We start from the raw sequence: 12,448 nt of genomic DNA on the forward strand, positions 1-12,448 counted from the left end.
GTTCTTAGGAATTATTCTTGATTCAAAGTTCACATTGATTTCCCACAAGAAATACCTTCAAGGCAAGTGCCCAAGAACGATGAACATTATGAAAATTTTGTCGCGCACATGAGGCAGTGACAAAGTGCCCATCGAACTTGTGCAGAAGCCTCGTACAAACGCATCATTACTATATGGTGTCGTGGCTGGTATACGACTCCACTTGATATTCAAAGCAGAGATATGCACACACACACTACGCACGCGCAGCTGATTAACTTCAATTGTCGGCGTGCGGCATTTAATGAGAACGTAGCGCTGTCTATAGACACCGCAGAGCAAACGCAGGCATAAAAACCACACGTTTGTCCACACGGAATATATTTCAGCTTTCACTGCTACAGTTCACGTGGAAGAAACGTACGTCAGTGACAGGGGCGTAGCGAGATGTTTTCAGTGAGGTCATCATCATCAGCCTGACTACGCCCACTGCAGGCCTCTCCCATGATCCGCCAGTCATTCCGGTCTTGCGCTTTCTGCTGCCACGTTATACCTGCGAACTATTTAAAATATCATTGATATCATTGACCCACCTAGCTTTCTGTCTTCTCTTCATGCGTTTTCCTTCTCTTGGAATTGTCAGTTACCCTTGATGACCAGCGAGTATCCTGCCTACGTGCTACGTGCTCGGCCCATGTCCATTCCTTCTTGATTTCAACTCTGATATACCTGTCTTAAGCATAGGTCGGCTAACTCACTTGTGAGACCACTCACTCACTCAGATGAACCTGTGAGTTTGAGTCTGAATGAGTCCAGGTGAGTATTATTTTGGGGAGTCTGAGTCCGAGCTAGTCCGGTTGAAAAAAGTTTTGGTGAGTCTGAGTCCGAGTGAGTCCAAAGCACAAAATATAAATATTCAGTGAGTCTGAGTGAGTTTCACTTTCTCTTGCCGACTTCAGGTTCTATATAGTCACCTTCAGCATTACTGTCAGCTTTACCTGGTTTCACATTTATACTCGCGTCTACTGACAGGTATTTCAAAGCAGTGTCGTTCATACATTGTTTCAATATTTATTAGAGGAATGGATTACGTAGGGTGCCTTGAACTATCCCTAATCAACTCTTCCAAGGAATTTCTTGATTATTATATCTCATGCTGTCATTTCTTCTAAGAAACAAAAAGACTTTACTGGTTTGCAAGCACTCGGAACTCTTTTTTAGAAGATGCTATGTCAAACAGCAGTATGAAGAGCACCTATTACGCGAGATATTTGTGTTCACACCACAGTCGAAGAAGCTAATTCTAGGCTGACGGACTCGTGAGTCGACTCACTCACACTCACTCAGACCCAGATCGAGACGTGAGTCTGAGGGAGTCAGAGTGAATGTTTTGGTGAGTTTGAGTGAGCCCGGCTGAAGAAAATTTTTATGAGTGTGAGTCCGGTGAGTCAGGCTCAGAAAAATTGCGAGGCTGAGTCAGAGTGAGTCCAAAGCTCACTCTTTTGAGTGAGCTCCGCAAGTTTTGCCGACCTATGGTCCTAAGTAGACATGTTCCTTTACAACTTCCAGCGTCTCTCCATCTATTGCAAAGTGCTGTTTCTACCGAGACTGTTCCACATTACTTTAGTTTTGTGCATAGTGATTTTCAGGCCTACTATTCTGCTTTCTTTGTCTAGTTCAGCAATCATGAGCTGCAATTCGTCTCCTGAATTACTCAAAGCAATTTCATCAGCGAATCGTGGATCACTAAGATATTCTCTATTAATTCTTATCCCGAACTCTTCTCAATAAGGTGCCCTGAAAGCTTTTTGTAAACACGTGGTGAATAGCATTAAAGAGATCGTGTCTCCCCGCCTTACACCCTTTTATTGTGATTATGTCACTTTCTTCATGGAGAATTATGGTGGCTGTAAATTTACTGTAGATTTCTTCCAGCATGTTCATGTAGGGTTTGCCGATGCCCTGATTCCGTAGTACCGGCATTACTGCTGACGTCTCTACTGAGTCAAATTTATTGTCGTAATCCATGAAAGCTATGTATAGGGGCTGGTTGTATTCCACACATTTCCCTATTATACCTGATTGATAGTATAAATATGGTCTATTGAGGAGTAGCATGTACGAAATACTCCTATGTCATTTGTTTTATTGAACTCTGATGTCCCCTTCATTCTATTAGCTATTTTTTTTTTGTAAACAGTTTGTGGAGAACGGACAGTAGCCTGATCGGCCTGTACTTTTTCAAGTCCCTAACGTCTCCTTTCTTATGGATTAAAATGATGTTGGCGTTCACGTACCCTTTGCGTCAGGAGGCATATCGTATATAAGGTGGCCAATTTTTCTAACACAATTTCTCCGCCATCTTTCAGCTGGTCCGTTGTCCCCTTATCCTACATCATCCAAAACGATTGCTCGTGACGCACAACCGTTCACTGGCCACCCCGTATATGCAGCCGCAGCATCGCGCTTTCAAAATTCAGTCAAGGGAATCTTTACTTCGCTTTCGCTTGACGTTGAAGGCAACGCATCTTCTTCATTCAATCAATACGAATAATAAAGACAAAATAACAATTAGGCATTCCCGAACCACACCCAAATTACGCAACATTCACGTGATACCCCCATCACTCTGCGACGCATTTACTTGAGTTCTCTCCCTGTGAAGATGCGGGCGACAATTTTTTCGGGCTCGTGCATGTGGCATGGGGAAAATGAGGCCGCTCCTCAACGCGCGCAACGTGGTAACATCTCCTTTCAATGTTGACCCTGTTAGCACCGTTTCTAGGCGCGGCAGCTAGGCGGCGAGCGCTCAGTTGAAATCGCGAATAGACATGAAAAAGTAAGTGCTACATGAAAAAAAATGGAAGGGGAGAAGAATATCCAATATTAGACTAGATTTGACCCTGGACCTTCTCTGTGGCAGTCGAGTATTATACCACAGAGCCCCGCTGGTCTTTGAAAATTCTTTGCAAAAAGACCGTATGCAGGCGTCATTTCGAGCAAGGATTCGAGCTAACTTAGGTAATATACCATAGAAGAATAGTGAAATAAGAACCTGTCGTCACAGTGCTATTTGTGCAACGTGTTTGTGGCTTAATGCTTTTTGTCCAGGTGCCAGCCGCCAGCCATAATTCATCTTCATCCGTCACATGCAGCATCAACAGCATTACACCCTAAATATGTGTAGCGTGCACCTCGCTTATCCATAAAAGATCGAACAATGGGACAGTGAGTGCTGTCCTACTTCACAAAAGTTAAAATTCACGCTTAGTGGACACTTTGCGGAAAGCCAAAACATCAAACGCGGTTGACCTTGCCCTAACACGAAGCTGTGCGCAGAGTTTACTTTGGACAGCACCGCATCCACAGGGGAATTTTTTTTCATGGTAGTGTAATAATTAAAAACTTGTTTTGAAAGGAATTCGTGTGGATGAAAAAGCACCCTTTCCGTCCTTGTGATCCAAACCCGCAACCACGTAATTAGGGCAACGAGTTGAGCTGGCTAGCACTTCCAGGAATGGAACTCGCATAAATGGCTAACAAAGTGGACGAGAGCATCCTCCATCACAGCGCAATTGTTAGAACATCAGACGCGCAAATCAACAGTTGTTTGGATCCTAATTGACAATAGAAATGTTTTCTCGCCTCTTTTATCTTTTCAATTTAGACCATATTATTTGCATGTACTGCACTTGAAAAAAAAAGGAATTATGTACGTATGCTCTCCTTGAGAAACGTGCTCTTTAACCAACCATTTCCTTTCATAAAATGTGTGCCGAGAAAGGTTGGGAGAAAATGATTCTTTAAAATTCAGTTCTTGATTTTTACGTGCCAGTACCTCAAACCCCAGAACGCACAACGTTTCCTATGAATGGGGAGACTATATTTTTCCGACCGAGACGAAATGCCTTATTGATCACGTTACCGGCGAGATTACTTGTCCAAACACGACGGAATGTCCAACTGATACTGTATGTCCAATGAGCCCAGAGGCACTTTGTTCCAGAGATCTATGAGGCAATCATCATCCATGCGTCTGTCCCGGCTCCACCTCTCCCTCGGGTTTGTGAGGCAACGATTTGTTTCGGGCAGACTAGAAGGGCACCAGGCGCCGAGCAGACATAGCTTGTCTCACGAATACAAGCCACTGAGACTAAAAATTTTCTCCTCGGACAAAGGGGCTACCCTTTGGCACAGCAACTTTAGTCGACGCACGCAAAGTTGACGTACTCAATAGGAATACCGCACAGTTGAAATCCAGCGGAGTACTACACGGACACGAGGGCAACCGCTCGCGATTCAAGGGGCCAGCAACAGTCACTTCCCCGAACCGTACACCGCCTCATCGCCTCCACAAACAACGCACGCCGTGAAAGCGAGCACAAGGCGAAATCTCGAGAATTCGAGAAGTCAATGCGGCTACCACCGGCGCGCGTTCCTTTACGCAGTAGAACCTTCCGTCCGTTCCCTGGCCTTCCTCATGCTGCGCACACGTGAGTCCTGTGGAATATTCGCCAACTCGACCGTGGGCTGATATGAGCGGGCGACAACGGAGAGTCAGGCAGTCGGCGAAGAGCGGCCGGTGACGGAGGGAACAACCAGCGCTGGAGTCTCTGAGGATGGTTAATCGGAAGAGAAACATTCGGGACATTTAGGAACTGAACATGATTGGTGAATATTTCAAAACCATAGGTGTCCTGAAGATTTTCTAATGCAAGAGATTGCATATGCAGCGCGAGTTGTTTGTTCTCGTTGTTTAAACACCATCGCACTTATATTGTGAGTTACATAGTGATCTGACTTGCTGCTTCTGCGTGTATGTACATGTGTATGTAATACCTGTACGGCCTTAACTAAAAGCATATTTTGTTATCAACTCTAGGCTCTGACTCGGTCTTTGGACCATAATTGGCGCCCGCTGGTGCACTAAAAGGGCTTACCCTCAATTGTGCGACCTTTCGTGGTGTGTTCTGGAAGGCCGAACGTTAGCCCTTGGTATCTGCCCGGCGATTGCCTTCCCATTTAATGGGATTAGCGACAATAGTGGGCCGTCTATCTTTTTGTCTGAAGAATCTACTTCATTCTTTTGTACCTTGCACATTGCCAGCGTATGTGATGTTTGTTCTCTTACTGAGCATAATTTTTCGTTGTAGTTGTTGGTTGATGTTACGATTTTCATATATTACCTCGTTTCTAAAATAAATAGCACTTGAAAGTCAGTGCTTCGACTGTTCTGTTCTTTCGTTTTTGTCGTTCTGTGCTGTCAACTTTTAACGTATGTAAACGTAAGTAACCAACTAACGTAAGTAACCAATTAACGTAAGTAACCAACTTACCCACAGAATAACTCTTAAGTGTGACTTGCATAAATTTTCCGAACTCCACGAATTGCTTCCAGCGAGGCGTGAAACTTTCACTAATGCTGTGGATTCTACGTTTCAATACATTTCCCAAAGAGTTTGTATTTTATCAGGGTGTATATTAGTTACTGGTCTACAAAATTACCCTGTGGCCGAAAGACCCTAGGTATTACAGTCCGTGCGACCTTTCAAAGGCTGAACGCGCCCATGCTTGCAGCTCCTGATGGATACGAGCTGGCACGCAGCATGAAGTGAGGGGGACCTTTACGGCTTTTAAATGCGAATGCACTTCTTAGTCGGGCTACGTCAGGCGGTCGTCGGGATCCGTCCACCACCCTCTCCCATAGCAACAGCTGCGGGCGCTCGCGTCCCTAGCAACTGGAGCCCTCATCATGTCACGCTTCGGCGTCGGCAGCTCTCGGCAACAGCTGCGGGCGCGCGTGCTTATCCTCGCTTCTAGCAGAGTCCTTCAATGCTTCTAGCAACCGGAGCCCCCATCTCCTTAAATTGAGCGTGACTTGCCACCGCCTCAATGCAGTGCGTTTGAAACGTGTTTGTAACGTTTGTGCTGCCAGCGTTTGTGTAGATTTTTTTTTTAGAGGTGCACGCTAGCTACTAGAACTGGAAACGCACACCGCGTTCCTCGCGACAGAAAAACGTCACGTGCGGTGAACGTTACTACTGGCAGCACGGTGTAAAAAAATATTCTTTTTGTTATTCTTCTAACACTATTTTTATTCTTTTAACATTTTTTAACGTTGGTTTCTTACGTGCGAAACGCCGTTAGGGACGCAGCGCAATGCATTCGCATTTCTTCACGATTCCCTTTGAGGGGGTGGGGGCATTTTTTTTGTGTAGATTGTGCTAGCAATTCGCCGTTCTGTTTAGCTGGTGTTGCGTAAGCCACACTGAAATCACTGAAGAATCTTGCGCGGTGAATCGCAGGTGTTGCATGGACAGTGGCCGCCTTCCTGCTGGTCAACTCTGCTTTGGGCGCCGGGGTGCTCAACTATCCGGCTGCCTACGACCGCGCTGGCGGCATTCTGGCGGCGACACTGCTCCAAATAGTAAGCGAATACTACTATCTCCTTCCTCAAATCGTAACCCATATCGAGCTGCACTACACCGCTTCTTGGTGGCATGGGTACTTATTAGCACTCAATTGTGCTGTTCTTTTCCTGCTAATATTTTATCCATATTCAGCTTTTGTTATCTTCAGCCTTGTTTTCCGCTTACACCAGTTCAGAGTGTATGTATATCTGGCTGGTCGATAAAAATGGCGTATGCATGGCCTTGGTGATGAAAAACAAGGCACCAAGAAAAGTAGAAATAGATTCATAAAAAAAAGGCCCCTGCGCAGGAGCCTTGTTCACAATGAAGCAAGAACAACATTGTCACTATACTTTTAACGTCATCCTATCAAACAGGGTCAAACAGTGCCCATACAATTAGATTGGCGTAAGATAACCGCTACTTCTGTATCGCGTCTGCGCAGGGGTTCGAGTCGTCAGTTTCTGGCGAAGCCTTGAGGTGATTTTTACGTGGTGCTGGCGGAAGCGTCCACCTATAGTCTTAACGCATGGTCCGTGAACACATGTTCTGTAAGGGCACGGGCGTCACCTGTTTTGTTCCTGACGTTATTACAGTGCTCTCGTATATTTCTCTTGAAGTTGCAAGTTTCTGCAGTTGTTTGTTTCTGCAAATTTCTGACTTTGTAAACGACGCCTGGGAAGTTCTCTCGACATATCCTTAACATCCGTGAGGCTGCTTCCGAGTGAGACTTGTGCATGTGAGATTTTTTACATCGTATAGGAGCACAAAATTCTCGCGAGCGCCTCACTGAAGCCCGGCACATGCTGTATCCTATACGCTTTCCCTACTGTTTTCACGTGCTCTCTTCTGAGCGCAAATTCGCTTTCGTCCCGCTGAACACACGAATACACGATGATCCAAGCGGCAGGGATTAGCCAACGTGCGCCCTAAACGCCCCCCCCCCCTTTTTTTTTTTACTTTGGAGAGAGATTTATTTTGGTCGAGTGCTACCACTGGAACCGAGGGCGTGGAATCACCATCACAGATCTTAAAAATGTAAGTGCTCTGCGCAGCTCAATCGGGATTGATTTCATATTATGCGGGCTTTTTATTCCTTAAAGCCTGTGTAAAGCTACATTCGGAACCAAGGAAAGCAGTTATACACTTGATTTGCAACATAGAAAAATAAAAGAAATGCTCGGCAGCATATGTATAGTTCACACAGAATGCTTCAAAACATTGTCACGTTGCAGGGGATGTGCATTGTTGCACTTTCTAGCAGTATAACACGACGCGTGACAGGACTTTCATTGCGGAAGCTAGATGCAATGTTGACGGCGAAGACTTTCACTTTGTTTCAAGCGAGTCATGGAACCACCCCGTTGTCGCAGCTCATGATCTGCCTGAATGTGGTGACCATGCTGATCCTTGGCTACTGTTCTGACCTGAACGGTGACAACACGTTCCATGACGTGCTGCTGACCACGTGTGGCCGGCGAGCCCAACAGATTGCGGCCATCTCGATCTTGCTGTCGTGCTATGGCATCAGCATCACCTTCCTCATTGTCATCGGCGACCAGTACGACAGGCGTAAGATCCCTCTTTTCTTTTGTAACGTAACGTCGATGGGATGCGACACGGAATGTTCACCTTGTGCCAAAACCTCGCAAGTTCTGTTTAGTTGGAACACGCTGTTTCGTTGGTGCATGTGGTACACATTACCTTAATGCGTCGGCCCTGATACTTGCGAAGATTGTGATACGTGTCTGCATGAGTGACGCTCATGTTTTGAGGCCGAGCCGAAGTCCGTTACAGTTTAAAATCTTTGCAACCAGTGCGGTGCGGGTAAAAAAAAAAAACCTCGACAAACAACAAAAGGTATGTGTGTTGTAAGATGCTGCTTCCGTATCAGTATCCAATTCTAAGCTGTTCAAGCGAGCAATTGCTAATCTTTTTCTTGACAGCGCGCTTCGCAAATCATGCACCCACGAAGATCTCGTAGCTTTGAAAAACAAAAAAGTACACCTAGCATGTTACACTGGGCATGTCCTTGTTTCAGGCGCAGAGAGTGCGTTGAAAAAGTAAAAAAAAATGACGCATGCTCAGACATGAAGTTTTTTTTCACAGTGAAAAAGGTTGTCGTGCTGTATATACACAAAGTGCCACATGTTTTAAGGAGAATCGAACGGAAGGTAGACGTCGTTTTGCTCCACAGATCGTATGCAAGGCCACATACCCGTCAGCTAAGAGACGTGCGTGCGGAGTGTTTTAGAGAGTACCAGTCCCCATGTGTATCTCGCGTACAGAATTTGGTGTATCGCTTCCCATTCTTACAGCTGGGCTAAGAGTATATAAGCATTGTGCCGATATTGGGGTGTTCACATTATTGTGCATTGTAGTGATGCGAACCTTTGTTTAAAGAGTGCACTGTTTCGTATAAGAATAAAAATACGCGAGAGATTGTTGAAGCCGCCCTCATAGAGCCGGCCGTTGGAAGTTGCGTCAGCTGCATGCTCTTCGTAGGCCTCTCTGGGAGAGCCTTCACGGGTGTTGACCGAGCCTTTTTCACGCACGGATCTATGCATGTACTGTTCTTACAATGAACATTCACCCTAAGGTTAGTTCTCGAGCCGCTGTGCCTTTCTCGTTCATTCGATGCCGTTTGATACCCAAAAAGCCACTTTATTGACGAACACCCATGGATCGCTATAATAAGGCAGAGGAGAAAATAGCAGGGTTTGTAATTTAGCTTTCCGAGAAGATTGCATTACGTTCGCTTGAGTCTGTAGTGTAAATATGACATGAAGGGGAACGGAACCCAGATTTCGCGTAAAAATGTTGCCTAGTATGCAATATGCTCGCCTGCTACTGATACTGTACTCGTCAAGTGATGTGCTAACACCAAATCGAAATGCAAAGATTAGGCACGAAATACTTCTCATCGCTCTACTTTCGGAGAATGGAACGCAATCGGTAAAAATTAGTTTGCGGTTGCGTGATTCAGTTATAAGACGTTCGGAGCTCGAGACATTCGAAGACATACCGTGCGTTATTTATTCGTAGTACACTAAAGTAGAGCAGATTCCTTCATACACATTCGAACAGAGGCAAAAACGACGAGTTGAAAGACAAACCGACGCGCTAATCGTGAGTCATGTGCCTCAAGCTGCCGTGCATGCGCAATGACATCGTACATACTCGAGAAATACCTAGTATACTTACACGTTCTCGCAGTGTTCGCATCGCTGTTTGGGCCCGTCTTCTGCCACGAGTGGTACTTGAACCGCCAGTTCACCACATTCGCCACGGCCGTGCTGTTCATCATGCCGCTGTGCTACTTCCAGCGTTTGGACTTCCTCAAATATGCCAGGTTTGTGTATAGCTATATAGCACACAAGTTGCCGAAACGAGATATTTATCGATTTTTTTTATGCAGGAACCGTCGGTAATGAGCGTAAATGAGATCGTACATGCGAATGCTTCCAAAATGCTATTCGCGTTAGTAAATTGATAGGTTTTCTGACTACCTATATTTGCGGCGCTTAAAGTATGTGCGCTGTTTTATTGCAGAAGTTAAAGCAATCCTGCTCTATGCCTGGCTTGAGGTGGCTTTATCTGATACACTAATTCACGATCGTTACGACCAACGGCCCACTGTGTGAACTCCGCGGTGCAGTGAAGTAATAGCACATTTTCTCAGCGAGTGCACCCATTTCGACACTTACAGCAGGCCTCTCGACCGCATTGGGCAAGCTGAACCGCCTTTCCAGTGGACAATATCCTAGGGCACTGGTCGACGAAATTTTCTGAAACTTCGTATACTACTTCTATGGCCCCCACAGAAGACAATGTACACTTTTATTGATTAGAAACTATGTAGGACCCAGAAGACTCTCTCAAAATCTATGACGTCACGGTGTTTGGCACCTGAATCGCTAGGTGGTGTCTCCACCCGCAATTTTTTTGCATGTTTTCTCGATTACTAATAGTCATTTCGCGGTAAAAGGGGTGTTATCGCGATCGTGAAGTTGTACTTTACTAATATGCGAAATGCCGTTTTGCTTTTTAGTGCCTCTTTACGACACCCATATTCCTTCCGGTCGTGGCGCAGAGTTATTGTAGAAATGTGTATACTTGCTGAAGTGATCAGAAGAGGCACGATATATTAAGTTTTTTATCTTTTTCCTTCTTTTTTCAGCTCGCTCGGCATCTTCGTTATGCTGTACCCTGTTTTCCTGACAATATTTATTTTTTCCACGGAAGAACTGGAGAAGGTCACCATGAAGACAAAGTAAGTCTCCAGAGTTGACACCCGCTTCAAAAAGTTGAAACTGGAGTTGCAAAGTTTTCTTGCTACTCGTTACTAATGGCGCGGCATGCATGAGTGAAGAGCAGGATCTTCATAAGGTGCTATATCCGGCGCCTTGCGATTTCGAAAGTCTGACGTTGTCGATTTCTCTTACCATTGAAACCTCATGCACGCTAACACCACTCAGCTGTGCTTTTTTTTCTTTACCGGTCTATGCACACCGTTGAGAAAGAATAGCTGCCGTGACTGTGTGTGTGATGCCTCGTTTCTTTTATCACCACAGACCGGACAACTTTATCGACCTTGTTATAACCTTGCCAGTGATCTGCTTTGCGTACCAGGTAAGTGCAGCTGTGTATCTAACGTTGTTTGATCTTTCAATTAGGAAAACGTTTTAACCACATGAAGCTGCGTTCTCTGCGTGTTGGCTAGAAAACCATTTGCTAATGTCACTCACACATGCATGATGAAGCAGCCTGAGCTTACTTATTTGCAACTAGCAAACTTGCAGTACGTTACACGCAACTGCGTTAAAGCATTGCGTAGACATATGTGTGGATATTTGTTAGAACAGGAACCAAATTTGTTACGAAACATATTTAAGAGTATTTTGAAAGTATCTGTATACTGTTTAAGTGAATTTATCAACAGTATAATGTGTAAAGTGCCGAGGAACGCCAATGCAAATCAGCAAACAAACAAATAAAACTATACTGTCTTGCAAGCTAAGTGTCGTGCACTATACCTGTCAACTGTTTGAAGGAAAGGAAATGCCTGAAACGTCTATTGATTACTCATATCTTCATTCCGATGCAAGGTCAAGAGTATCGATGGGCTTATTAAAGTGGTCGTGTGCGTGCCTGTGCATTTTTTGTTAAGAACAGAAAAGGCCCTCTGTATTTACTGGGGAATTTCCACGAAGGCGACTCTTTCTCTGATGCCTTTATCCTCCTGTTCGCTATGCTTTCAATTATGCATCCTGTCAATCTCCGACTTTCGCCGCTTATCAATACTATCGCAAACAAAATTCTTCCTGCCGTTTGGGGGAAATTCCGCTGTTTATCTTATCACATTTCGAATGGAGCCTGCTAAACGAGCTTGTTGGGGCAATTTTTATGAAAGGCGTGCTATTTCGTTCATCAGGCTACAAAGACAAAACCATTTAACGAATTTCGGTGGTTCAGGTTTCCCAACACCAAATTACAAGGCTTTCCCTTAAGGAGCACTAATTTCAGCTTCTAAGAATTATTGCAAATTCTGATTTTTTTAGTATACCAATTTTCCACTGAAATAAACACCTCAACTTCAGTAGACCTACGTTTCGTTTTACGGGTAAAAAAGTAGTAGGCCTTGTGTAATTAGTGGCTTGCGTGTTTTTTTTTTTCATCAAGGAGAAAAAAGAAATACTTAGGGTGCACAAACACGGCACTTAGCTACACCATAAAAATAATAAAAATTAAAGTGGCTTATGTTCTTTCGAACGACGTAAATACATTCCAGAATTAGTGAACTTTAACTCAAAACTTAGACCGCATTTACTCTCGCGAAATCATTTAGGTTTCATTCCTGAATCAAAATCGGGATGTAATATTGTTCGTCGAGATCTCCTACTTTTTCAAGCCTTGTGGTCGCACCACTGTAGTGTTCTTTCAGACTGCGGCTTCTTTGTGTAGTCTTTTTTTCTTATAGTTCGAAATTTAATAACTGGAGCTTCTACTTTCACTTAATTAAATTTTGACACCATTGCTATAGGCTTATATCTCGCACT

The 12,448-nt window shown here is 44.6% G+C and overlaps 1 protein-coding gene across 1 annotated transcript in view; it reads left to right on the top strand.

The window, feature by feature from the left end:
• Positions 1-12,448, top strand: part of LOC119176443 (sodium-coupled neutral amino acid transporter 7) — a 39,362-nt gene that overhangs the window by 18,968 nt on the left and 7,946 nt on the right. The window contains exons 2-6 of the mRNA XM_037427714.2: positions 6,285-6,406; positions 7,763-7,961; positions 9,606-9,741; positions 10,570-10,662; positions 10,964-11,021. Coding sequence (XP_037283611.1) covers positions 6,285-6,406; positions 7,763-7,961; positions 9,606-9,741; positions 10,570-10,662; positions 10,964-11,021 — 608 coding nt within the window. The remainder of the gene's footprint in view (positions 1-6,284; positions 6,407-7,762; positions 7,962-9,605; positions 9,742-10,569; positions 10,663-10,963; positions 11,022-12,448) is intronic.

Source organism: Rhipicephalus microplus, unplaced genomic scaffold (assembly GCF_043290135.1).
Source record: "Rhipicephalus microplus isolate Deutch F79 unplaced genomic scaffold, USDA_Rmic scaffold_140, whole genome shotgun sequence".
Lineage (NCBI taxonomy): Eukaryota > Metazoa > Arthropoda > Arachnida > Ixodida > Ixodidae > Rhipicephalus > Rhipicephalus microplus.